At 41.1% G+C, this 26,848-nt stretch overlaps 1 protein-coding gene across 2 annotated transcripts in view; it reads left to right on the forward strand.

Moving 5' to 3' along the window:
• Positions 1-381: 381 nt before the first annotated feature.
• Positions 382-26,848, forward strand: part of KIFAP3 (kinesin associated protein 3) — a 74,923-nt gene continuing 48,456 nt past the window's right edge. For both annotated transcript variants that reach the window (XM_087733896.1, XM_087733895.1), the window contains exons 1-10: positions 382-511; positions 6,400-6,531; positions 7,774-7,928; positions 9,115-9,170; positions 9,671-9,812; positions 11,227-11,326; positions 12,082-12,206; positions 12,681-12,779; positions 13,493-13,671; positions 16,034-16,196. In XM_087733896.1, the coding sequence (XP_087590022.1) occupies positions 480-511; positions 6,400-6,531; positions 7,774-7,928; positions 9,115-9,170; positions 9,671-9,812; positions 11,227-11,326; positions 12,082-12,206; positions 12,681-12,779; positions 13,493-13,671; positions 16,034-16,196 (1,183 nt within the window). In that variant the 5' untranslated portion in view covers positions 382-479. The remainder of the gene's footprint in view (positions 512-6,399; positions 6,532-7,773; positions 7,929-9,114; positions 9,171-9,670; positions 9,813-11,226; positions 11,327-12,081; positions 12,207-12,680; positions 12,780-13,492; positions 13,672-16,033; positions 16,197-26,848) is intronic.

The following is a 26,848-nucleotide window of genomic DNA, read 5'->3' on the forward strand; positions in this document are numbered from 1 at the left end:
TACACCCCCTGGGCTGCGAGGGCCCTAGGCCCGGGGAGACTACCTAGTGCGGTGGGCAGAGACCGTTGTTCGCTCATTGCACCCAGAGGGGGCAGAGGGGTCCCCGGCAGAGCACGACACGACACCTCCATGGGTGCCAGCAGGGTTCGTGCCCCGGCCCCCGAGTAAGGCGGGGACGGGTCGGGGAGGCCGCGCCGGGCGGGGAGGCCACCTCACGCTTCACGCCTCGCGTCGGGCCCGGCGGGACAGCGCCTCCCCCACGCCTGCAGGGGGCGCCGCGCCCGCCTCGCCCCGCCCCGCCCCGCCCCGCCCCGCCCCGCCCCGCCGGGACGCGGGGGCGCGCAGTGCGCATGTGCGCTCGTCGCCACGGGCTGTGGCGGCGGCGCCTGCGCGCTGGGAGGCCGCGGGGCGGGGCTCGCGCTCACCCTGGTAACAGCACCGCTGCGGGGCCGCGCCCTGCCGAGGCCTCCCCCGCCGCCATGCAGGGCGAGGACGCCCGGTACCTCAAGAGGTAACCGGGGAGGCTGGGCAGGGTGCGGGGGGGAGACGGCTGTTGCGGGCCCGAGGGGCGGCAGGCTGTGGTGGAAGGGGGCCGAGGGGCGGCAGGTGGGGGGGGGCTGGGCGCGGGGCTGTGGGACTGAGGGGCGGCAGGTTGTCCTGAGGGGTGAGGTGGTGTCGGGTGGGGCGCTGTGGGGCGTGCGTGGTTGTGGGGTGGGAGACAGGTGTTGCAGGCTGTTGCGGCGGGTGGAGAGGAGGTTGTGGGTTGGGGGGGTGTAAGGGAGCTGCGGCGGGGGGGGTGAGGCGGGTTAGCTTGTGGTGGGGGCTGAGTGGGAAGTTGTGGGGTAGGGAGGTAAGAAGGGGTTGTGGGGAGGTGATGGGGTGTGGGGCTGAGGTGCTGCAGGTTGTAGTGGGGGGCTGGCTCGGGGATGGATGGGAGGTGATGGGTGGGGAGGTGAGAATGGAGAGTGTTTTGAGAGGGGAGATCATGAGGTGGGTGGAGGGATTGGGATTGAGCAGTGGCTGGGCTGGAAAATGGCTGGAGGTTGTGGTGTGGGGGGAAAGATGGGTGGGAGGCTTTGGGGTGAGTGGTTTAGGAATGGGAGATGGATTTGTTTGGGGCAGGCTGAGGGGTGGCTGCCTAGTCTGGTGGGCAGGAGACTTGGATGGGGACTGGGAGGCTGGGTTAGGGATGAGTGAAGGTTATAAAGTGGATTTAGGGTAGACTGAGAGATGGGATCGGTGGCGTGCTCGTGGTCACTGGTTGGGGGAAGGTGGTAGTTTGGAGAGATGCACTGCTTTGGGGATGGCTGTGGTGGAGTTTTATGATGTACATTTGGAATGAGGCGCTGAGATGGCAGCAAGTTGAGAGGGGAAGAGATGCTATTAGGAGATGAGTAAGGAGGGTTGTGTGGGTATTAGGGGTTGGGATGGAGCAGGTGGTTGCTTTGGGGAACAGGCAGGCTGGGGACTGGGGAGGGGATGAACTGATTTGGAGGAGAAGTTAGAACATGGCATGGCAGGTTGGGGGGGAAGCGGTAATGAGTTGGGATGAATGTAATGATTTTGGAGTTGGGATGGACCTGAGAGGTAACCATGGTGTATGAAGTGGATGATCTGTGTTTGATGTTAAAGATGTGATGAATGAATGGTGCCTTTATCTATCTGTCTAGCAGTTGAGACTAGTCAGCCTAAATAGGGTCTGAGTAGACAACTATTGGATCTCTATCAGTTGTTTCAGAACAAAAGTGCTAGCAATCCCAAAATATGTCAGGCCATCTAGGCCTCTGTTAAGATATGATGTGTGAACAGTGTCACTTTCTCCTACCATGCGGGTGATTTTATCTATCACATCTTGAATCCTGTGGAGTTCCTGATCTTTTTTTCTTTTTTTTTTTTTCTTTTTTTTTTTCTTTCTCCCCCCTTTTCAGTTAGTTGCACTTGCAGAACTTGCTGTTTAGGCTGTCTGGGTTTTGCCTTTGTTTTTTTCTCCTCGTATGCCACATATTAAGACCCATAATTAGAAACAGTGGGGAAAAAAAACTCTTGATGATCTTTGAACATTAGTTCTGTCACATAAATGTGATAACAGGTAAAAATCAAATGGCCGCCTGTAATTAAATAAATAGCTGTAACTTCAGAGCAGTGCCTATTTTTAGCCTTGCATGTTCTGTTTGTGCCATCCTATGTGATTTTGGAGGAATCTTCTTTATTTTGTAGTCATCCCTGCAACAAGTGTAATTTTCTCTCTTTTTAGGGAGCACAAGCCAAAAAACATCCGCTGTGCTGTTTGACATGACTAGGCTTGTGTGCAAGTCTTGTACTCCTCTGATCTGTATTTCCCTTTGTCATCCTCCATGAGCAGTCCCCCTTCCACCAAGTCTGATTTGCCAGGATTTGTTATTGGATTTTCAGCCTTATCCACGTGCGCAATTTGTGCCACTTGTAATTAGGATAGTTTGGGTTTGCTTTTTCCCCCTGAAGGAATTAGTTAATAAAGGGTATTCATACACCAGCTTCGGTTATGTGAGCTCAGCTAGCACAGCTTTTGTCTGTAGAAAAGGCCTTCCTCTTTTAAACCTTTAATAGAGCAGGATTCTTGTTGACAAAGCAGGCAGTGAAGTGAAAGGACGGGCTGATGTGTGCAGGAGCTCCCCCGTGCATTGCTGCTTCTACCAGTTATAAGAATGTCTGTATTTTTAAATGTTTTATGAAGTGACTTACAAAATCAAGATGGATAGAAAATCAGTAAAGTTGATGTTTGTTGATTGGGGGCGGGGGGGGGATTGTTTCCCTAAATAAAGATTTTTTTTTTTTTTTTTTGTGTGTGTGTGTGTGATGCTGGCAATCTGAAAGCAGTGTTTTCCAAATGGGAAACAACTGTAGTGGTTGGGTAGTGCCTTTTAGTGTAGGTCTTCAAGCAGTTCACAAGGCAAGATTTTTCAGAGAGGGAACTTGAATATGAATTGATTTGTGACTCCTTTAGCTAGGAAATAGTTCAAGTAGTGAGGGTGGTTATCAATGTGAGAGGGCAGAAAATCTCTGCAGCTGTAAGTTCTTCAGCTTACCCATCTGTCCCTGTTAAGGAAAAAATAAATATGGAAAATGCTAAAACTGTTTAAGCAGTCTTAGGCTGAGGTGCTGCTGGTCGCTAAGCTCATCAGTGGTTTACTGCTGCCAAAAGGAGGAGGTCTCACTCCTTCCTCTTTATCCCTGCTCATAGATAGGAAGTGTTATTCCCTTTCTATAGAGCACTTTAATTCAATAACACATTTTAAAACTCCCTCTGCTCACAACATGAAGTGTTTTCTGTTGGATTGCTGGAAGTGGCTGTGAAAGGGTTTGACGAGCCTACACGCTGAACCAAGGTCACTGCCAGGAGCTGGGAAAACATGGGAAGATCTAATCCTTTTGGCAATGATGAGCTGTTAGTTCAGCTTAGTTCTTGTAAAACTATACCAAACGCCTTCAGGCCCACTTGTTCTCTACCCATCCTTTTCTTTGTATCTGTAAATGTTATCAAGCTGTCACTTAACAGAGGTTTGACTGTCAGGAGGAGCGTTTGCAATTGGGATCTCCTGGTAGGTCTAAATATGGGGGAAATAAGTTTGAGGGTGAGGAGTGAAAGCTGGTTTCTTTTGAAATAGATTTGCTGTAAGCTTTCTGCCCTACAAGGCTGGACCTTGTGAGAACAGAGAACAAACTGTAATGAAGCATCTGCAAAAAGTACTGTTAAAGGGAAAAACCATGTCTCTTCAAAAAATCTTAAGTGATAGATGGAGTTCTGCTACAGTCTCATCGAGGAAGGTGTTGCTCTTTAGCAGTGAGCTATATTTGTTTGCCCTGTAGCTCTGTGTCTTTGTAAGGCTGGTCGTTGAATTAAACTCTTCATTTCCCACAGCAGACCTTTCTGTGATTTGTGGGGGCTTTTGACCAGCTGTATCTCAAGAAAAAATGGTATTTTTTGCAGTTGTATTCTGCAGAAGGGAAAGCAGCCACCACAGTAGCTGGGTAGATGGAGGCACACATTTCAAACATTTTTCTGAAGAGTGGTTACGCTGAAGGCTGCGTTCACACCATTCTCCTGGAGAAACTGACTGCTCATGGCTTGGATGGGTGTACTCTTCACTGATTAAAAAACTGTCTGGATGGCTGGGCCCAAAGAGTGGTGGTGAGTGGAGTTAAATCCAGTTGGCAGCCAGTCACAAGTGGTGTTCCCCAGGGCTCAGTACTGGGGCCAGTCCTGTTTAATATCTTTATCAATGATCTGGATGAGGGGATCGAGTGCACCCTTGGTAATTTTGCAGACGACACCAAGTTGTGTGGAAGGGTTGATCTGCTGGAGGGTAGGAAGGCCATGCAGAGCGACCTGGACAGGCTGGATTGTTGGGCCGGGGCCAACTGTATGAGGTTCAACAAGGCTCAGTGCCGGGTCCTGCACTTGGGTCACAACAACCCCATGCAACACTACAGGCTTGGGGAGGAGTGGCTGGAGACCTACCTGGCAGAAAAGGACCTGGCGATGTTGGTCAACAGCTGGCTGAACATGAGCCAGCAGTGTGCTCAGGTGGCCAAGAGGGCCAATGGCATCCTGGCTTGCATCAGGAATAGTGTGGCCAGCAGGACCAGGGAAGCGATAGTGCCCCTGTACTCGGCACTGGTGAGGCCGCACCTCGAGTCCTGTGTTCAGTTTTGGGCCCCTCACTGCAAGAAGGACATGGAGGTGCTGGAGCGTGTCCAAAGAAGGGCAACGAAGTTGGTGAAGGGCCTAGAGCACAAGTCTTGCAAGGATTGGCTGAGGGAGCTGGGGTTGTTTGGCCTGGAGAAGAGGAGGCTGAGGGGAGACCTTATTGCTCTCTACAACTACCTGAAAGGAGGTTGTAGCGAGGTGGGGGTTGGTCTCTTCTCCCTAGTAACAAGCGATAGGATGAGAAGGAACGGCCTCAAGCTGCGCCAGGGGAAGTTTAGGTTGAATATTAGGACAAACTTCTTCACCGAAAGGGTAGTCAGGCATTGGAACAGGCTGCCCAGGGAAGCGGTTGAGTCCTCATCCCTGGAGGTATTTAAAAGATGGGTAGATGTGGTGCTCGAGGACATGGTTTAGGGATGGACTTGGCAGGGATAGGTTAATGGTTGGACTTGATGATCTTAAATGCCTTTTCCAGCCTTAACTGTTCTATGATCCAGATTTGCTAATGTTTCTAGCCCCGTGAGGCTGAAGTAGTTTTCCCTGGTCTAATTGAGCCAGTGCCATAGCTAGCTGCTCTCTCATTTAAGCTGATACAACTACTGGTGAAGCCACATGTAAATACATTTATTGACATGATCTGTCTAAAAAGAACCAAAACTCCAAAACAAACAAAAAACCCACCCACACACCAAAACCCAAACCCACATTAGGGAGCTGTTTTTAATCTGCAGTGGTTAAAGCAGCCTGGTTTATGGCATGGCTGTACATATTCTATTGGCAGTACCAAGGTGAAAGGGGCAGGTGTCAGCTTTACCACCAAAGACAGAAATGTGTAACTGTATTCTCTGGGTGTGGTTCTGCCATGCCAAAAATGGCCTTTTATCCACGGCCTGTCCTCATGGACCTTGTATCTCTGCATGGACACGGAGTTGCTGGCACAGAGGAGAGGGCAGGACAGGCCCTTTTGGCAGTGACGTACCCAGAGTGCTTTCCTGAAGAATACTTTTCCAGAATATCTGTAGCTGTAGTAAGGCAGATAGACATGCTTGATTTATACCTGTTGATGGCAGCTGTTGATCTGGTAATCCCCCGAGCCTGGCAGCAAACACAATGAGGTGAAGAACAGTAGTGAAGAGGTTTGTGCTTCAGGAGAGAATAGTGAATTTGAAATTAAAATTTTTTGTAATTCATTCTTGGTAGATTTTTAACCATTAAGATTTAGCTAAACCTACCAAGAGAATCTTTGAGGAAAAATTTCCTTTTGTAAATGACTGTACCTGTACCACTAGGTTGATGCTACTAGTGGAAGATTTTGCAATACTGACAATGTAACAGGGAATCAACTGGGAAATTTACCTTCTCTATGAAATGCATCTTTTTCCTGATTGTAGTTCCTTAAGAGAGCTGGGAGACTTAGAAATCAAAAATTTATCCTGTTTCTTCCTTACTTGACTTCTGTGACTAAGACTTGACCAATGGCTTGGGTGTTTCTGTACATACTAGAGGCAGTGCTCAAGAATATGCCACTAGCACTAAGCTTTGGTGCAGCTGTGTGAAATGAAGTATGGTATGGAAGGAGGGCAATGTTTGGGTGTAGGGTCTGGATAAAACTGGAGACAGGTGGTTGTTCCTGATCTATGTATTGGTATGTTTTCTGAGCTTTTCATTTAATCAGTAATTCTTTTTTTTTTTTTTTTTTTCCTTCACGGCAGGAAGGTAAAAGGAGGCAACATAGATGTGCATCCATCTGAGAAAGCCCTCATTGTCCACTATGAAGTGGAAGCAACGATTCTGGGAGAGATGGGAGACCCCATGCTTGGGGAGCGCAAGGAATGTCAGAAAATGTAAGGTCATTGCAAGTTCTTATAGCTTTTTCTGTTTTTCAGAGTCATAAATTCAATAACTCAAAGCATCAACAGCCTGTAAGATTGTTCTGATCTTTATAAAACTTAGTGCTAGATTAGCGGAGGGTTTAGAAGCCAGGAAGTAACATGTGCCTGGGAAAGTTAACATCTAAAACACATGTAAACTGCTTTTCATCCATGTACTATAAGGTGTTTTGTAAAGAAAAGTGATTATTCCCATTTTATGTGATGGGAACTTGAGGTAGAGAAAAGTGATTTGTTCCTACTCAAATGACGGTTAATGTTGGAGCAAGTAATACTACTGAACCTTCTGACAGCCGTAAGCTGTAGCTGTTGGCTCTCCTGTTGTTTTGATCTGTCACCCCTGCTAGTGATTTCATTACAGTATCCGCATATTAGTTTTGCCTGGTATTTTTTTTAAGACCATTAAAACATTCCCCATTGGAAAAGTCCAGAGAACTGTCATAACTTCAGTTTCCAAGCTGTAAGTTTGGACCTTCCCTAGGTTTGTTTTATCTCTATACTGAAGTCTTCTTGAAAATTTGAGCTGAAGTGGCTACATGTGTGAGTGCATGTAAGAAGAACGATTGAGGAAGAAAACGAGAATCCTTAAATTGTCTCAAATTTTTGAAGGTATCAGAAATGTTCATCTGTTTTCAGATGAATCAGCATAACTTGCATCTGCAATGTGGTGGAATTCCTTTTTGATCCATCTTATTGTTAATGCCCACAGATTTCTTGCTGCGCATTGCTTGTGGACCTGGCTGCAAGTCTGCCAGAACTGACACTGCATCTGCAGGCACTGCAAAAGAACCTTCCTGTGTAGTCAATACCCATAGTTGTTTCTCATTTTGGATTTTTTGTGTATGCAGTACTCCTTTGCAGTCCTGTGCACTTTTTTGAGTGTATGGCAAATAAATTACTGGCTGCTGTGTCCAAGATAGTTAGATAGTTATAAGGGATCTGTTCATACAGCTGCATTTAGTGTTGCTGCTTGTCAGCTGATGGACAGTTATGCTCTGTCAAATCTGTTTGACAGTTGCTTGCCATTTGGAATTGTAGAGAGCCGCTGCTTTGACATTACCTTTGTAAGCCATGGCACAGGCATTGGGGTTATTGGGATAATTTCTGCTTCAGGAAATTCGTGACTGTGTAAACATAAATCAAAGGACTGAAGATACAAAAATTTAAAAACTGAAAAGAGACCTATCTGTGTTGCAGCATTCGGCTAAAGAGTCTTAATGCAAATACCGACATTGCTTCCCTGGCTCGAAAGGTGGTTGAAGAATGCAAGCTCATTCACCCCTCCAAACTTGCAGAAGTAGAACAGCTGTTGTACTATCTACAGAATCGCAGAGATGCCTCAGCAGGAAAAGGTGAATAATACAGGAACAAAGTAGCTTGGGACTGGGGTGTTTCAGTGCTGAACAACTGCTGTGTGAGATTTTTCTAGCTGAGGTCCTAACTTGCTTGGTGTACGAGTTCTTTGGAGATAGTGAGAGTGGGGAAGATGTGTAGTTAAATCACACTTGGAAAAAATTACAGTCTTGGAGCGAGGTAGGGGAGAATTATCATTTTAACAACCAAATTTTTTTTTTGTTAGTTAAACTTAGTACTGATGCTTCTTACTGGCTGCCTTGTGCTTTAGCAGGATTTTAGAGGTACAAATTCCTCTAAATTTGGTGCAGCATATTGCATCTGCACTTGCAGTGACATCAGAAGACTGTATGAGGATCTTCCTAGGAAGATCTCTGTCATCACCAGTTGCAAGGGTAGATAGTGTTCCTAGGCTGAATTTGTGCTGTCTCTTAAAGCTGCAGTGAGGAGTTTCAGAGTCTGTCAAGCTTTGGTACAGTGTAGCAGACAGCTTGGGGTAATTATCTCGTCTTGTCTTAAGTGCCTGGTGAACAAGTTCCTGAGAACAGTAATTCTCTGCTCTGATGCTAAGGCATTTTGGTGGTCCTATTTATGTGTTAAGTTCATCTTAAACTTTCTGCTCAGGGGACAATTTCATATTTAACATCTGATCCTGCCTTACCTTGTGGTTAGCAAGGTTTCTTACAATCATGAAATGGTAAACTTTGTTCTCAGGTTGGATTCTTATTGTAATGGGATGAGTTTAAAACAAAGATTAATGTTATTTATATGCTTTGATTGTAACTACTTTGGGTGTTCCACCCTCTTTTATTTTGTAAATTCAGGGCAGCTTTGCCACAGTGTACAAGCAGAATTAAAGCTGCTAAGGTATCTCACTGTGGAAGTGAGTTTCATCAGTCTGGGCTTGCACTAAGATTTATTACCCTCTGTCTCCCCAGCTGACTGGGCTGTAACTGATCGTTCAGACTGAGGAGTCAAAAGGTATCTGAAGGTTTATTTTGCTCCCTGTGGGCTGTTCAGCTTCAGAAACCTGACATACCTTAGCTGTGTTAGTCTGACAGGTCAACTGGACACAAGAAGACTTTGACCTTGATTTAACCAGAATGTTTACCATGAGAATACTGGATATGTTCTTTGTCTGTGAATATGCGTAACTTAACTGCAACTGTGTCTTTTTCTTTATAGAGAAGAAAGAGAAATCCAGTAAGCCAAAAGATCCACCCCCATTTGAAGGAATGGAGGTAAATATTGGTGTTAGAAGAGAAATGCAAACCCCGTTTACTTCTTAAGTAAGCAGTTATATAAGGGAGGGGGGGAGAGGAAATGCTGAATTCTGGGGGTTTTTTTGCTGCTTGTTTTTTAAACAAAGAACTTGGTTTGGAAATATTGCACAATGGAATAAAAATCATCTCCATAAAGGGTAAAATATTTGACTTGCATACTTCCCCCTCCAACTATAGCACGCAGCAGGACAGCAAGTGAGGTCTGGAACATCGGACAGGACACAGGGAGTCATGTCTGAGCATCCTTTGTTTTTTGTAATTAAATCTTCTCAGATTTCCTAGTGTTCATTGGCAGGGATTCTGGATGTGTTGATTTTTTTTTTCCTTGTATTTTATTTTTTCCTAAGATCTTAACTCAAAGCTGTGCACTCTTTTGTCTTGCAATTGAATAACGTTGTGATTGATTGTCTTGACTTGACGTCTCTCTCTGTGAAACCCCTGCTTATGACTGCTTTCAGATTGATGAAGTTGCCAATATCAATGACATGGATGAGTATATTGAGTTACTGTATGAGGACATACCTGACAAGGTGCGTGGCTCTGCCCTCATCCTGCAGCTGGCTAGGAATCCTGATAACTTGGAAGAACTGCTCATCAATGGTAACTTTAAAATCCAATGGTAACTTCTCTTAATGTTGTGCTGTTTATTTGTGGTGCTTTCTTCTCAAGGGAAAAGTAGTTCACCTTAAATTTGGGATTTTCTGTAGTTTGCTAGGCTTTGCTTCTCAGTACATAATAAGCTGGCTTCAAAGCCCAGTTGGATCTCTCTACAAACAGATACTTCTTAGGGTGTTCTTAGGTGGGCCTACCACAGACACCTTCCTGGCCTCAATGGGCTTCAGCTGTTTTTTCTTGTCCTAGTTATTTTGATGCTAAATTAACTTCAGTTGGCTGCTGGAGTCAAGAGAATGTGGAGTTGTATCCTGAAGATCAGGAAACTTGCTTTGAAAATGGGATTTGCAGGCTGACAGAAGTATAGGTGTCCAGTTTCCAAGGGAATTAATAAGTTGAATGTGGATGCATCACCGAAGCACTTGCTTATGGATTCATTTTAAAATCGTATCAGAAGGCATGATATGACGTTCACATTGCTGTCATTTTGTGTATGTATAGACATGGGCTATACCATGTGCATTTTGAGAGCTACATCAGTGTGGAATAGTGTGTGTTTGTAAATATGTATGTGTACATGTATATAGGTTCTCATTTCCCATTGCCCCCTCTCTTCTGGGGGAAAAAACGGCCTTATTGACCTTTTGTGTCAGACAAACAAAAGATAAGGGCAACCCAAAGCAGACCTCCAAAGTGATGGTAGGTTCATGTCTTGTTAATTTAGTCATTTTTTTCCTTGCCCTCTTTCTCTTTTACTGATCCCTTATACCCCCACATTCCTTGAGTAAATGATGACTTCAGTATGTACTCTACCCATCTTGCAATGTTAGCAAGCAAAATTATTCGAAGAATTGGAATGGGAGGGGAATGGTAAGCCATCAAATAATGGCTTGTCCCCATGAGTTGTTGCAAATATTCTAGTGCTTGAAATTGCCAGTTGCTGCTTTTCTCATTCTGATCATGTAACATGGTGTACGTGAAGAGGGACTAGGTAGGGGAAAGTGAATGGAAAAGATAAGTGATTCAGAGAGGAAAAGTAAGCTGAAGTATGACAAGAAGAAATATAAACCAAATTATTAAATAATACAAAGTTGCTAGAGGGGGAAAAATAAATAGAAGTAGATGAAAAAAAGTAGTAGTAGTGGTGTTTGGTTGCAGTTTCCTTGCATGTCACCTCTTCTTAAGGTTTGTGACTGGATGACCACCCAGGGTACTCTCTGTTTTAGTCCAGTCTCCGAATAGAACTTGTGAGCAGTGTTACATGTTAAAGTGAGATACCTCTGAAAATCTTCCATTAGAAAACTGATAGATGTAGAATAAGGTGTATTCAAATTCTGAGTCTCACAAGACAAAAGAGAGGAGGTGAAATGCTGATGCTCATCTAAATCTTGTTTCACTTCAGAAACTGCCCTGGGTGCATTGGCTAGAGTGCTGAGGGAAGACTGGAAACAAAGTGTGGAACTTGCTACCAATATAATTTATATTTTCTTCTGCTTTTCAAGGTGAGTGCAGAGTCCCTGTGTATAGGGACATAAGGAACTTCTCTCTGCTTAGTAGCTTTTCATTTGTTTTCTGCACTGAACTATAAAACCTCACTGAAACAGGAAAAAAATTTGCTGAGACAGAAACGCATTTGTTATAAATGACAAAATTGAGGCACAAAAAGAACCCCCACAGTGAGGCAGTGTGTAGTAGAGCTGGGAAGAAGCTAGTAAGGATTCTGACCCACAGCTTATAGGCTGAGCTGCCACCTTTTATTTACCTCAGCATTCCTACAGGGAAGAAACAGTATTCAAAACTGAAGTGAGTGCTTGCTCTTATTTAGATATGCCAGTGTTTCAGCATTCCCTGCCTAGAAATAATTCAAATGGTATTTGCATTGCAGCTTGATTTTAGACTGCTATTATATTTCTGGTGAGTAGAGGGTCCTCTGAAGCACTTAGAATATGAAAAGTGGGGCTAATTGGAAAACATTTTCCTTTACGCATGAAAATTGGAATGTGTTTTTATTTTGGCTTGGAACAACACACTGTTGCTTGTCTTTCTACAAGTTTGGAAAAAATATTCATGTTTTCAGGAACTGTGTTTTTGAAATAATTTTCCAATAGAGAAGTGTTATAATGGGGAACAGAGTAAATACCTTTTTTTAATACTTCATGTGGTGCAGTGTTGGGACATTGCTACCGTAGATGTCAAAACAGACCTGGGGTTGTTTGCATTTATTTTTTTCCTCACAAGTGTTTTTTCTTCAATGTAGTTTTTCTCAATTTCATGGAATAATCACACACTACAAAATTGGAGCTCTGTGTATGAATATCATAGACCATGAACTGAAGAGACATGAGCTTTGGCAGGAAGAACTTGCTAAAAAGAAGAAAGCTGATATCCTTTTGATATGCTGGGGCAGCTTGGTGGTTTCTGACTTGTCTTGATAGCTGTTGTTGAGTTATATGAGATGAGCATACAGCAACTTCTGTGAAAGCAGTAGAATTTACTAGAAAGTGCAAAATATAATTGCAGATATGAAAAAGACCAAGAGTGAGACGTTTGGGCTGATGAAGAGGTTAAGCTGAAGTTACTAAAACAACACAAATTAAAAAAAAAAGTTTTATCAGCAGTATGTCTTGGGAACATTTTTGCTAACTATTAGGACGTAATACATCCAGGGCTAGGAGAAGGGGAAAAAAAATCATGCTATAGATTACATGTTTAGCAGGCTGTTGCTGAGGTAGTGTCTTTATGCTGGCTATTCCATAGATCTCTTGCTTTTTACTAGTGGTTGAATAACACCTTTGAGGACAATAGTCAGCTAGACTGTGTAACTTTTATCTGAACTCCTTAACTTCTGCAGTTTACTTGATGAAGATCCTGAAAATCAAACCCTGAAAAAGGACTATGAGAAAACTTTTAAGAAATATCAAGGGCTGGTTGTCAAGCAGGAACAGCTACTCAGAGGTACCAAATCCAAGTAGCAAATTATTTCCTTGCTAGTGAACATGGGTAGAGGGTTCTATTGGATGCTTGTTATAACCAGGATGTCTTAAACATACTGAATGTGTGGATGAATATGGAAGAGCATTGCCAAAGAATAGGGAGATGATGAGTACTTAATCAGATTGTTTGACAGTATACTAACATTTTTTAAAGTGATCTGTCAGTCTTAGAGGAAAAATAGCAAAAGTGATCCACTTCACTTTGCTCGTGAGGTTGGTTTGGGAGGACTTGGGTATTTTGGTTTTGTACGTTTGATTTGGGTTTTTTTAACTTAGCCTAACTTGACCTGTATCTGACTCAAGTTTAATAGCTTTCACTCTACCTCAGTTTTTGTACTAAAATACACTTCATGTTAGATTGAAATGATCTGAGTGGCAAAACTTTCCCGGGAAGGCCTTTTTAATGGTTCCCATTGGAATTGAAAGAAAAAAAATATAAAAAACTTCTAGTGATCATAATTGTTTTGTTTTTTTCAAAGCCACTATTAGAATTAATGTTCTTAATGCTTTCTAAACAGGAATAAAAAGCATTCATGGTCATTTTCCTTCAAATGCATTGGGAAGGGAGCAGAATGCTTCTGAAAGTCTTGTCTTAAGCACTTAATGTGTATATAGAGATTTGTTTAGTTCTTTTGTCTTTGATCTGTTGGTATGATTTGTGTTGGACTTTGCTAGTTGCACTTTACCTGCTCCTAAATCTTGCTGAGGATACTCGCACTGAGCTGAAGATGAGAAACAAGAACATTGTCCATATGTTAGTGAAAGCACTGGACCGTGATAATTTTGAGCTGCTTATCCTGGTTGTATCTTTCTTGAAGAAACTCAGCATTTTTATGGAGAACAAAAATGATATGGTAAGGCTCATAGCACTCTGCAGTATTGGAAAGGTATGGACTCTGAAAACTTTGTGTGGTTGGAGGGAAGAGGGAGACATCTCTGTCCCCACCTTATATATCCGTGGCACTGATTATCCTCTTTTGTTACTAGTAAAATGAGTAAAAGAAAAGAAGTACAACATCCAGCCATAACATACTGCAAAAATTTTTGAAGAACTGTGATCCCAAACAGTGAAGCTACCTCAAAATATGATACATGAAACTCCAAATTTTGAAGTCAGCACCCCAAAGTCTTGTCATACCCCTGCTTCTGGAGATGCCCATGACCCTTCCCCCAAACTAGAATCTTTTGACAACGTATTATTGTCTCTGCCATATATTGTCTTGGAAAGAGAGGTAGTTATCCTTTTGCAGTTTGCTAGACTAGTTTACTTATTTCCTGGGTCAGCTTGGTCTTCAAAGGTACTTCACAACTGTTCCTTCATGCTGCCAGTAGCTCCCAAGAACTGGAGGCAGTGTTATTCTTCATAAGCATTTTTTAGGTGAAGTCTCAAACTTCTGAAATTGTAGCGTATTTTTTTCGTGACTTTTAAGCTCTAGCCAAGTATCTCCTTTACTGATTTTCCCAATGGCTTTTAGTAGATACATGCTTTCCACTTCTGTGCCTTTATGCCAGTTTGTTAAATAAAAATGATAAATTTTCCTTATCCAAGAGGTAATCTGAGAGTAACGTTACACTTAGATTGTGAGATTAAAAGATCTGTGCAAATGCAGTAGAAAATTAATTGCGTCTTTGTTACTGGAACTGTCATTCGCATGCATATGCACTGAACACTACAGACAAGAGGTATCTCCCTTATTTATGTATGAGTATCCTGTTTCTTAACAAAAGTCAGACACCAAGCATGCGTTTTTGGGGGAATGTAGACTGTTTATCAGGTGATTGGTCATTGATTTAGTTTATACTTGTGTAGTGCCCTGAAGGACTTTATTAGGAAAATAAGGATTAGCTCTCCAGCCCACTTATTTGCTGGCACACTTTCCGCCTTCCGTTTGATTTAGTGGAAAGACAAATGAAACAAAATTGTTGGATTTACTTTATTGTAGAATGTTTTAACAGTTTTGAAAAGACTTTTGAAAAGGTTTGCATGCTTCAGGTCACCTGTCTGTTTGAGCATTTCTTACTGATAATAAAGAACACTTTTTTTCTCCACAGTATTATTAAGGAAAGCTACCAATGAAGGTGAAGGTGTTCTAATATATGTATCTGGCAATAACACAAAAATGTCAAAGGCAAAATGAACCAAGATTAGTTGTGCAACGTGTGATTCTAAGTAAAACTGAATAATGCACGTGTATTTATAGCACGTTCTTTCCTTTGGTATTCAAGGGCCATATTAAATTCAAGGCAGTGAAGTAGGAGTTCTTGCTATCTGATTGTTTTCGATCAAAGCATCCAGTCAGTTGTTTGATTATTGCACTATGCCATGCGGGGAGAGCTGTAGTTTCTTTTCTTAGTATTCATTCTATGTGTATTTATAACTGTAAGGCTAGTTACCTACATGCAAAAGTTTGAATACGGAGTAATTTTATATGCCTCCTTCTGGCCAGAGAAGGTTCTAGGACACAAAGAATGAATGCATTTAAAAGATTATGTCAAATAAAAGCAGAGAAATGTTGCTTAAAAGTTGATAAAAACTTTCTGAAGTCTTGCCAGTCAATGCTCAGATGTCTTTTCTGGCTGGTAAAGTGAACATGATCTCAGGAACTGATACCACTTCTCAGTTCCTGGATTCCACTTTTTAATTTGAAAGCGATACATGTTTCAAGATGACTTTTCCATGCTTTTATTAAATTAACGTACAGGATGGCGTGCCTCTTGTGAGAGCACATGCAAAGTTCTGTCTAGGGGTTCATTTGAAATTCATAATGAAGGGTCTCAAATTCTTTCTGGGTGCCAATTTTCTGTCTTTCTTGGTTGGGTATCTCTTTGACTGTAACGTCAGTTGTTCCAGGGTTGCTTCTGTTTAAGTTTAAATAACTTTCCCCCCACCCCAATCTAGTCTTGCGAGCGATGTCTTGACCACATTCTTGCAGTATTCCAACTGTGAGGAATATTTCTAAGACATCTGAACTGTTTGGTTTAAAAACTTTTTTAATCAACATTACCCAGTAACCCAATCTAGAAGACTTCAACCACAAAGACATAAGCAAAGCTGCTTCAGATGAAAATACATTGACAGTCACTGTTATGGGTACAAATTGGACATGTATTTGCATACACATGCGTGTGAATATATAACACACTGAGAGGCCTTTTACATTGAAGACAAAGCTAAGTTTGGATGAATTATGTATTTTTCTTTTTCTTGATATACAGGTTGAAATGGATATTGTTGAAAAACTTGTGAAAATGGTACCCTGTGAACATGAAGACCTGCTGAACATCACTCTTCGACTCTTACTAAATCTCTCCTTTGACACAGGCCTGAGAAATAAAATGGTACAAGTTGGTCTGCTTCCCAAACTCACTGCACTTCTAGGTATATTTTCTTTTGTTCTAACATAGACATTCCAGCAGGGACTGTGGAGCTCGTGGCATCATGATATAGTGTGCCTAAAAGTTGTTATGTCACTTTTCACTTTGCCAAAGAACTTCCTCACTACTCCCAAGTTTTTATCATTCAAATAATCTTTTCAGATGCAAGTTTAAATGAAAGTTTAAACTAATGTGGTTCCCACTAGATTTATTCCTAGGTTCTCTTAAACTGTTGAATAAGTCTTCTGGTCTTCAGAAATAACTTTGATAGCTACCTGAAAACCACGTGAGCTGACACATGGGTGGTGCTTGTAATTTTGGGGGAGCACGCAGGAAAAATATGCAGCAACTTCATGGAGCTTAGCTGATGGAGGATATGAAATGCCTCTTTTTTTTTTTTTTTTCTTTTTTTAATGGAGCTTGATATACCTGCTGCCTCTTGTTACTGTAATGGTCCAGAGAGAGAGATCAGAAATTTCCCAGCTTTGTCAGCTTCAACTCTAGGCAGTACTGATTTTTAGACTATCAGCTTGACAGTCTGTAATTTGTGTTAAGACTATGTGAGTACTTCAGATATAAGTGAAACTTTTTGTTGTCCATAGGGGAAAGCCATGGAGACAATAAGGAGTTTGGAAAAAGCAGAGGATTGTCTCATTTGATCATTGCTGTATGCTGGAGTTCTCAGGAGGGAGTTTTTATTGCTTCTTGTGTGTTCTTTGGCTGATATTATCTAGAGGCCACTCTGGTAGATACACTAAATGTGTAGCAGGATTTGGCCATAAGAATTGCTGAGTGCTCATTTTTAAGTGGGAGTTGAGAATCTTGTATTGTGGAGCCCTAAATGTGTGAAACACTGATGCAAGACATTGTTAAAGCTTTCTGAGATACGTTGGGTTCGGGATGTACTAAATCCAGTGCAGCTGGTGTATCCAGATGGAACAAGTGGAATGCAATAGTGAATCTATGAGCTTTCTCCCCTAGGTTTGTATAGTCTCTTAGGATTGTTTGCCTTCATGATTTTACATTGAACCTCAACATGGCCTTATTGCTGTTTAGTATACAAGTTAATACCTTGAAAACTTACACTGCTTTGGAAGCCTTAATCCTGTCAGTGATTAATATAACGGCTACCTGATATATTCTGAAATGCCTCAGATCTTTTTATGCTTTCTGCCCCACAACCGTGTTTGCACTTGATGCCCTCCTCTGGGCTGAGCTAGGAGAAAGAAGAAAAATGGCATTTGGAATCCCTCTTCTTCATACTTTTTTTTTTTCCTCAAGACAATGTTATTTGGCAGTAAACTGAGAAGCGGAAGCAGGTCAGGAAATATATTTTCTCTCATTTGAGAGAGGATCTTGCTATGTAGTCTGGTTCAGCTTAGATTGTAAGCTATTTGGAGCAGTAACTTGTCCCTTTCTTTTGTTTGTACAGCAGCTAGTGCTGTGGACTAAGGCTAGGGCTTCTGGGTGCTTGTCACCCCAAGCAATGGCATGACACAAATCACCGAGAAGTCCCTGATCCCAGAAATTCCCCATTTAATATTAGAGTCAGTCTAAACCTATCAGTTAAGTATCTGCTTTCTAGTGTCTGACTCTAATGTGGAGGGGAGAATTTCTTTTCAAATGCCATTCTCTTGGACTTGTAAGTAGGCCTGTGCAGAAGGCTGTTTAGCGTAGAACTGGCTGCTAAAATTGCAATCTGTTCCTGAAGTGGCTGTTAGGATAATCTACAGCAAGTTCTACTAGTACTTCCAGAAGCTTCACTGTTTGGCTCCATGGGTGGTGGTTCTTTCCTTGACTTGGATGTGTTCAACCCTTTTTCTCTGCGCCCGCCCCCCCCCCCCCCCCCTTTTTTTTCCGTAGAGGCATGTGCAACCTTAATAATAAAATATTCATGTGCCAGATGCCCCTCTTATGCAGGTTACTTGGGTATTAAACACACATTATTCAAGTCAGTACCCTTCAGCTTATATTTGCAGGTCACCTTAAAGTGCTAACACACCTCAACAGCTGTTGACAAGTTACCATACAGCTCCTAATGCCAAGAGGTCAAGTTTGACTCGGCCTACTGAAATTTAACATTTGTGCATGATGTGCCTTTGAGACTTTAGCACTGGATTTGAGATGAGTATAAATTAAGTGTAGTAGGTGTGTAAGGGGAGAGTTGAGATTGCAAAGAATTAAAGGACAGGATTTGTCAGGCAGCAGTTTAGGGATGAGCACTGAGGTGGCCACAGTCTGCAGTTCTGGAAGACGTGCCGCTTTCCCAAAGGACACTTAGTGGCTTGGGAGCAGGAAGGCTCTAAATATAGGTGGAGGTTGGAAGTGGAGGGGATGGACTGGCTTCAACTGAGCTATCAAAGGAACGGACTAAGTATGGCATGGATATATTGGAGAAGGATCATCTTCTTTCTTTCCCTCTCACTCCAGAGTGTTGAGGCGTCTGTTGAAAGCATGGACATGAGAAATTCTGCTTAGTCTTGGTTTCCATTTTAATTAGCCTTTTCTTTTTAATAGTGCCAATGCTTGCTTCCCCATGTAGCTTTGCCAGTCAACACCACTTGCTAGTTTTCGCGGCTTCTCTTCACAAGTCTGAAGTATTGTATATGACAAGACTCCTCTTGCTCCCTCCAGGCACCCAAGTTAATCAACTACAGATGATCTTTGTTATACTCTGAATCTCAAAGAAGTGGGTGCAGTTGAGGGAAATTTGGCTTCAGACTTGAGATCAGAAGCTGGAGCAGAGCTGTAGAGGCCTGTGAGATACAGCCTGCTGCATTCAGTTTTTTCCATACACAAGCTGCTTGAAGAGGTATGAAAAGAGATTTTGTTGATTTGTGTGACTTCAGTTCTTTAAGAAAACCTTGTAATTGAGTCACTAGGGCCTTGCGGAGAACTTTCTTTGTACTGGTGGCTTTGCTTTAATACTTAGAAATTATATTTGCAGAGTGATCTTTCTTTCTTTTTTTATACATTCTCCGTGTGAATGCTTTATGTGCCAGTATATGTGAAGTATGGCTTCAGTGGATTAAGGTGAGGATTAATGTGAGTTCACCGAGTGGTTTAAAATAGATGTTTGCCTGAAATGCAGAAAACACAGATTCAGTGCCCTCTAATCATCACCTCAGAAGGAGAGACCAAAGCAGCGTGCTATAGAATATTCTGTGGAGGTTTGCTTCACTCTTAGAGTGCTCTCATTTTGCTTTGCATGGCAAAGTGAAATGGAGTAGAGGAGTGACTTGCTCCAAGTACGGTAGAGTTTGGTGGTTAGTGTATTTGCTTATGGAAAGTATTCTCACCTGAAAGGTGGAAATGTAGAGCTGAACTTTAAAAGAACAGATTCAGATCCTTCCTTTATCCCTGTGAATGCTCTTCCACTGTTGGACAGAAGGGAAATGTTACCCTTTTTCATAAGCCTTCCCCTGGATGTGTGATTGGTTTCTAAAATAAATGCCCTGGCAGCAAACAGAAGAAAACATTGTCTACAAGGAAGAATAAAAACCCCTCACTTCTTGTTTGGACCAAATCCACTTTGTTTTTCAGTTAACGGGCCAAACCAAATACAAAATTTTTAGTACAGCTCTCTTAAATATACGCACAGCTTGTGATTCACATTCTTCTAATAAGGGTGCTATTTTGTGCTGTGTCTGAGTGGTTTCTTAGCCTTTGTGAAGTAAGACAAATAGTTCTCCATTCTCCATGAGAACAGCAGGCAGTTTGTACAGCAGAACCAGCTGAGTGCTGCTGTGCGTGTTATGGCAGGCTGCAAACTTTTCTTCATGGACCCCTGTTCAGAAGGAGCTCCTGGCAGTATGCGGGCATGGCAGGCAGTACTGGGGTTTCTGTGTCCACCCATGAGTTAGTTATTCCTCTCAAAAGGATATAAACGATAGGGAATGGTGCGGAAGCTGTTGTAATGGGAACTGTGTTACTGCTCAGAGGGTAAAAGGAGTAGGTCTGTGTTTGTGCAGGGAGCAAATATTTTTTCTTTGATGTATGCGTTTATCCCCTTGAGCTGCTGGACAGTTCTTAGGTGTACTGAATGCATATTGTCTTGAAATGCCATTTTCTTTCATTCACTTCCCAGTGCAAGCCATGCTTAAGGAATTATGCTTAACCCATTATGCTTGGAGTCAGACTACAGTGTCTCTTCTTGGTTGCTTGAAATTACTAATTGCTTTTAAAAATCGAGGTCTGATTGAACACAGGTGTTGGTGAGCTGAAAAGTGGGTGGATCACAAAACAGTACCAGTTGCAAATCGGGCCCAAATGGGACATGGAGTGCAGAAGGGCTGTGCATATGGCTGTGAAAGTGTTATATGGTGCCAAGGTGTTCAGTCTCAAAAAGATTTTAGATGGTGATGAACATCTTGAGTTATGTTTTGCAGTACGGATTACAGTGATTGAAAGAAAATTGGCTTTGTGGATTTGTGTTCAGCCAAGTAGATGAGTGTTTGTTATACAACACTCTGAAATGCGGTATGATCAGTCCCGAGGAGCAATAGTATAATTTTGCCAGTCACAGTATGTATTGAGCCTATATGCCTTATTAATGTGAGCATCCTGGCCTGATGTTCTTAATTTCTTTGTGTTCAAAGTCTTAGTATCATTGCACTGAGAAGTAGTAGCCACCTGATCTTATGTAGAAGTCTAAGGGCTGTGCAATGGTTTGCAAATGCCAAAGTAGGTCAGACTTTTCTATTATGAGTTCTTTATTTAAGCTGGAGATAGCCAGAGCAGAGGGTGACTTTGACAGTCTGATTTAGTCCTCACTGAAGAGTCTCTCTTCTCTATGTTCATTGATAGAATTTTTGAGAGTTTTATTATCTAAAATCTCTTCTGGAAACTGCTGAAATTCTTCTGATATTTTTCCATTCTTTACAAGTTAGGTTTAATGAGCAGTCAAAGAATTGCCTAACAGTTGTATGTTGGGTTTCTTAACAATCAAGTCTTGATATGGTATGCAGCCAAGCTGGATTGTATGTTGACTGCTGTTTAAAAACCCAAGAAGTACTTTGCTCTCTAATTAACCGAGTGCTGTGGGTTTTTAATGTTCTGTTCCTTTTATGAAAGTTTCTTTTAAGAAGGCTTAAAGTAGATGTGTTCTCTTTATGAGTTCACTTGGCCTTTTTGTAATGAACTTATTATGGAGCTTCACACATCTGTTGAAAAATGGAGCTTCTTATAGGCTACTGCAGTGTTTTTTCTGACTTTAATAGGCCTCGTTTATCCTATAAAGAAACATACATTTTCTTACCTGATCAAGTGAGCAAACAATAGGGGTCAGATGTGGCAAAGACCCTAACAAAAAGCACATGTCCAGCCATCAGGGTGAGGTAAAGTCATATCGGGATTGCTTGAAGTTATTAATGGCAGTAAAATTTATGCTTCCTCCTGTTTTCCCAATTAAATTGAGAAACCTTTTTTTCCTAAGGTGGCTCTGCAGCAGCTGGTTCCAATACTTGTTGTGTGAATATTGCCTGGGGTGTCTCCATTCCTTTATAGTAGAGGCTGGCTGAAGCACATTAAGTAACAGTTCAACTACAGGGACCAGTCTGTTGGAAAGCAGTAATTATTAAGGGATTTATTTTAATGGTAGGTTTTTTTATCATTTGTGATGAGTATGGCCAAGGCTTAAAAAAAAAAAAAAAAAAAAAAAAAAAAAAACCAAAAAAAACAACAAACCCAAACAAACAAACACAAAAAACCCAAAACAAAAACACAACAACAAACAAACAAAAAAGCCCCACCAAAAGAAACATGAAACACAAAACATCTCTTAGCATTCAACTTCTAAATCCTTATTAGAAGTGCAAATAAACCTACCATGTGCAACTGACTTAAGGAGAGTGTTGGGTGCACAATGTGTCTTAGAACCCAGCGCTTATTTAGATACCTTAACTATGGATTAGACAGCAAATTTTAGTATTATTAAAGAAAAATTGACTGCTGATGTTGAGAAATATAGAACTCAAAGTAGAAAGATGTCAGTATCACTAATATTGTGTTTGAAGCAGAAATAGAATCTCAACTAACTTTAAGGTAAAAGCCTTTGCCGTACCCCTGCTTTACCTGTGCTACGGGTAAATTGTAGTGACTTATCAGGAAAGAATAACTAAAATTTATAACATCATATTTTTATATAAGCTTACAAGTTTTTGAAGTCTATTGTCTAAGATTTTTGACTCCTTAACACTGTCTAGAGTTGGAAACAGTGTTTTGCCATTGCGTAGCTATTACAGGTGAATCCTTGCTAATCTGAACACTCAGCCTTTGACTGTTCAGGTGAATGAAAGCTCATTGCTGTGGTGTGCCAAGCACACATGTATATTTAGCTGTGTTATCCTCTTCATTAAGAAAAGCTAATAACTTTGGTATAACACAGGAAACTAACTTCATGAGTGTTGAGTGAAAATAGAAATGCTTATGGCAGCAGCAAGGACAGAAGTGGAGAGATGGCAGCAAGCTAAAGATGAGGGAGCTGAGTGGCTGGAAATTCACGATGAATGGGAAGGATCCCCTGAGCCAGTATTTCTACTGTGTAGCTTACAATATATGACTGCATGAATAATTGAATTCTTTTAATTTGTTTCTTTGCATATTGCAAGAGCAAATTAATACTTAAGAGTAAAAAGTAAATCTAGTTTCTATGTGAACTGTTGACATCTGAAAGCTTTACAGGGCATAACTGGGATGCCTAAAGCATGACAACAGAAACAACCAGCTCTAGTTTCCTGGAAAATCTCAGTAAAGAAGTTGTGGGGCACTTCTGCTAGTCTTCCTAATCTGTAGTAAAATCTTCATAAAGCCTGTATGAGGACCAAGGTAGAAGAGGGAGGAGCACCTTTTTCCAGAGCCCTTGTGAAGCCTGCAGGCAGAGGGATGGTCTCAAAGGATCACATGAAACAGTTTTGCAGATGTAGTAGTCCCATAGATCCTGGGGATCTTTTACAAGTTCAGACATAAGGGAGAAGGTTACAATCTGCTTTCCCTTTTGGAAATGTGGAAATATCTTAACTCACGAGTTTCTGCTGGTTTATCTAAGAGTTCCTCAGATGATCTGCTCCAGTGCAGGGGACCAACTGCAGATTCCCCATGTCTGCAGTTGCTAAGGTGAGAAGTCCTTTGTCAGTTGGTAGTATTATCTTCAGATCCTTTGAGCTGAAGGGGGAAGACATAATGCTAACATAAAAATGTATTGTACTATAGCGAGTATAGCGCTAGTATATCTCTCTACAATCAATTTCTGTTCCTTTGGTCTCTGACAATACAGGTGCTTTGCAGGATGGGTTATAATTTTACATATTCGAGTAGTCTCCTTGCCTAAAGCAAAACTTTCTTTGAGTCTGAGCCTCAAATATCTTTTTATTCTTTTTGGACAAGCTATCAGATCTGTGAGAAATTTGCAGATCATCAGTGAATGACCTTTTAAGTAACAAGACTGTAATGTTTTCACAATAAGAAGAATACAAGTGAATTGTTTACCTTTCTTGTAAGACTTTCCCAGTAAGAGTATGCTGGTGCTTGCACAGGAACAGTATCTCTTGAATAATACGGAACTTAATTCTTGTTATCTGGAAGACTCAAAAGCTCAGCCAATATTTAACTCCACTTTTTGGGCTTAGTAGATTTGAACCTTAGTTTTGTGCTTTGGTGACTTTGAAGCATGGGTAAAACCAGTTTCCATTTCAATGCAGTGAATCATCCCTTTCTCAAAGTGAAAGGTAGCATCCTGCATTTTTTTTTCCGCCTTTGAGCAGGATCATTTTGAAATACAGCTGTGCCATCCATTCAGAAACGAGGCTGCTCTGCTATGGAGCTGTGCACCCACAGAGCCAGGAGCATGGAAAACCTCCACCTATTTCCATTCCCATTCAGTTCCAAACAGGGTGGTTGGAAGGCTGGTTTGAGAGCAGAGAAGTCTGAATATTTTCTAGTAATTGTAATTGGTGCAGTTGATGTAGTTTAATGAAACATAGTACAGATATGGCAAAAACGATACATGTCCTTCTATAAATTTCCATTTAACTGTATAGCATTTAATTTATGTAGCTTGGTGGAAACTTCTAAAGGAACACCTTTGCGTGGAATTTTTTCCACTTACTTTGGAAGTGGATGTTTTCTTAGTTTGATTCAAGCTAAGAACCTCCTCTTCTAATTTCCAGTTCCTTGTCATAATGGTAGTTAATTCTTTTTCTATCTTTTGCTTTCTTCCTTGGTCATAGCTTGACGCAAAGTGTATCTCTTTTGTGGAGAAAAGAGAAGTATCTTTATCTTCTTTCTTCAGAGATAATCCTATTGCCTCCTGTTTTCTCTCTAATCTGAACTTCTAATTGATTTATCTCTGGTTTGTGCAGTATGGGATATTAAACCCAATAGTATTCCAATTTCTGTGTGAATTCATATGAGTTCAAGTATGATTGGTTGTAGGACATCCTAAATAACAAAGTTTTTTTTTTTTTTCTGTAGGAAGATAAGCCTCAAAAAAGAACACCTCTAAATTTAGCACTATGTTGTCTACCCAGTGGCTATGCTTTGTTGTCTTTTATGAGTAGCAATACTGCAGTGAGGTGTTTACTGTTTATTTTTTCAGTCTGTCTTGCATAGAGTTCCAGGCAAAGAAATTGAGCCTGGGGCTCCAGATGTGCAGCTTCATTTTTGTCTGTAGCTGTAACATTAAATAACTCAACCTAAATTAGTCATTTTTTAGTCCTTTGGCTTAGAAATCATCATTATACTTCCTTCTTTGTTTCCTAGAAAAAAAAAAATTGTATCCATGTTTCAGATGTGGCATGTACTTAGTTCTTTCAGGGAAGACAAAAAAAAACCAACTTAAAACCACCATGCTGAAATCGGGCTTCTAAGTTAGGCTTATGGTATGAAGCCAGTTTCAAATAACATAAAGGTGGCACAAGAGGGGTTATTAGTATGTAATTAATATCATAATGTATTATTTACAATGCCTAGTCTCCTTGAGTATGAGCAGATTTGAAAACTCTTTCAGGTTCTCTTGATAAAATAAACTGATATATCCACTATGATTTATATTTACATATGTAAATCAAACCAAGATGTGTCTAAACCACACATGGAGTAACTTAGTCCAACTGTTTCAGAGCTGGTTGCAAGGAATAATGTGGGATAGAGGTAAGCAGAGATACCTTTCTGTCACTTTTTTCCTAAGATCACCGCTAATTATGATACATGTGAATAAACTCTTGATTTCGGTGTTTTCTGACAGCAGTGTGAGTATATAGCTCTGATATTCAGTTTGTGACACTTATCCATTTAGATTTCTTGTTCATGTAGTTTTGCAGCAGATTTGATTTGAGAGTATCAGTTTGAAGGTGAAATAAAGATTCCCTCTGCCATTTTAATAGGTGTTTACCTTTGTGTTCTGGTTTTGATTTAGTGTAGTTAATGTTTTACACATGAGTTGGATAAGGGTATATTTCATATCTGATGTGGAGACATTGATGATTCCATTAGAAATAATGACTACTTGAATTACTGATAGTGTTATATTTGAATAATTCAGTCCATAATTTATATTCTCATTTTTACTTTAGCATTTGAAAACTGAATGCTGCTACTGCAACTCAAATTGGCATTTCAGTTTTACAGCTTTAGGGTTTCTCTCTTGTTATTGTGGAGCTAACAGAGGGTTTTTTTATTTTAAGCTCACCAACTCAACCAAAATGTAGGACCTGATCTCGTGATCAAGAAATCGTATTTTTTTTCTTTAGCTTCTGCTACTAGTACCATTTAGATCTTTAATCTTAGTAAGATCTAGACATGGAGTTCAGGCGTTGGTCCACAGAACTCGCACATGGCTTCTTATTAATGTTCAAAGGCTAAAAATCTGAAGCCATTTTGAACTCAGAACCCATCATGTATTTATTTCCCTCTCTAATTTGCAGAAAACTAGTTGTGAAAACAGCCCGAGGGACCTGATATTTTTCCATCCCAGCTGCTCCAGCTGAACTACAGCTGCAAAAAAAAAAAATCTAAGTATTGTTTCTATAAACTGTTGAGTGTATTTTATAACACAGTAATTCCCACAAAATCAGTAACTGCAGTTAATGACTGGTTTGTTAAGGCATTAACTGCACTCAGCTGGGAATGACCAATTTCTCTGGAATGGCTGTATGAAAACTAAGGATAATTCAGTAACACTTTCAAATAATTATTTGGTTAATTAATGGTAAATTCTTGTGGAAATCCTATCAAAGTACTCGTCACCCCCACATTTAATATCCAGTGAGTTCATTATGATTCATGTTTTATTGCCATAAATACCAGAAGAATCCATAATGACTAGGCCATTATTTTCCAGGGCTGCCCTTACTGCTTTAGGCCATTTGGCTACTCCACCTTCAGTCATAAAAAGCTTGATGCTCAAAACTACCAGCATTTGTAGGCCACAACTTTCTGGCACCCCACCAAAACTTTGGTGACTTTTATGAACACGTTTGGCAGAGATCTGTTTTTTTCTTTTCTTTCTCTTGCTTTTTCTAGTTAGGGGAATAATTGATGCTGACTATACCAAGTCATAAGGAAGTCTTTCTTGCAGTGTCTGCTTTTTTATGTGTGGCCTTTAGTAGTTGTCAAAAATAGCAGAAAAGGTATCACTCCCATGCTTTGGAAAGCTGTTCT

The sequence above is a fragment of the Nipponia nippon genome, unplaced genomic scaffold, assembly GCF_047370975.1.
Source record: "Nipponia nippon isolate SJK-2023a ecotype South Korea unplaced genomic scaffold, ASM4737097v1 scaffold_5, whole genome shotgun sequence".
Lineage (NCBI taxonomy): Eukaryota > Metazoa > Chordata > Aves > Pelecaniformes > Threskiornithidae > Nipponia > Nipponia nippon.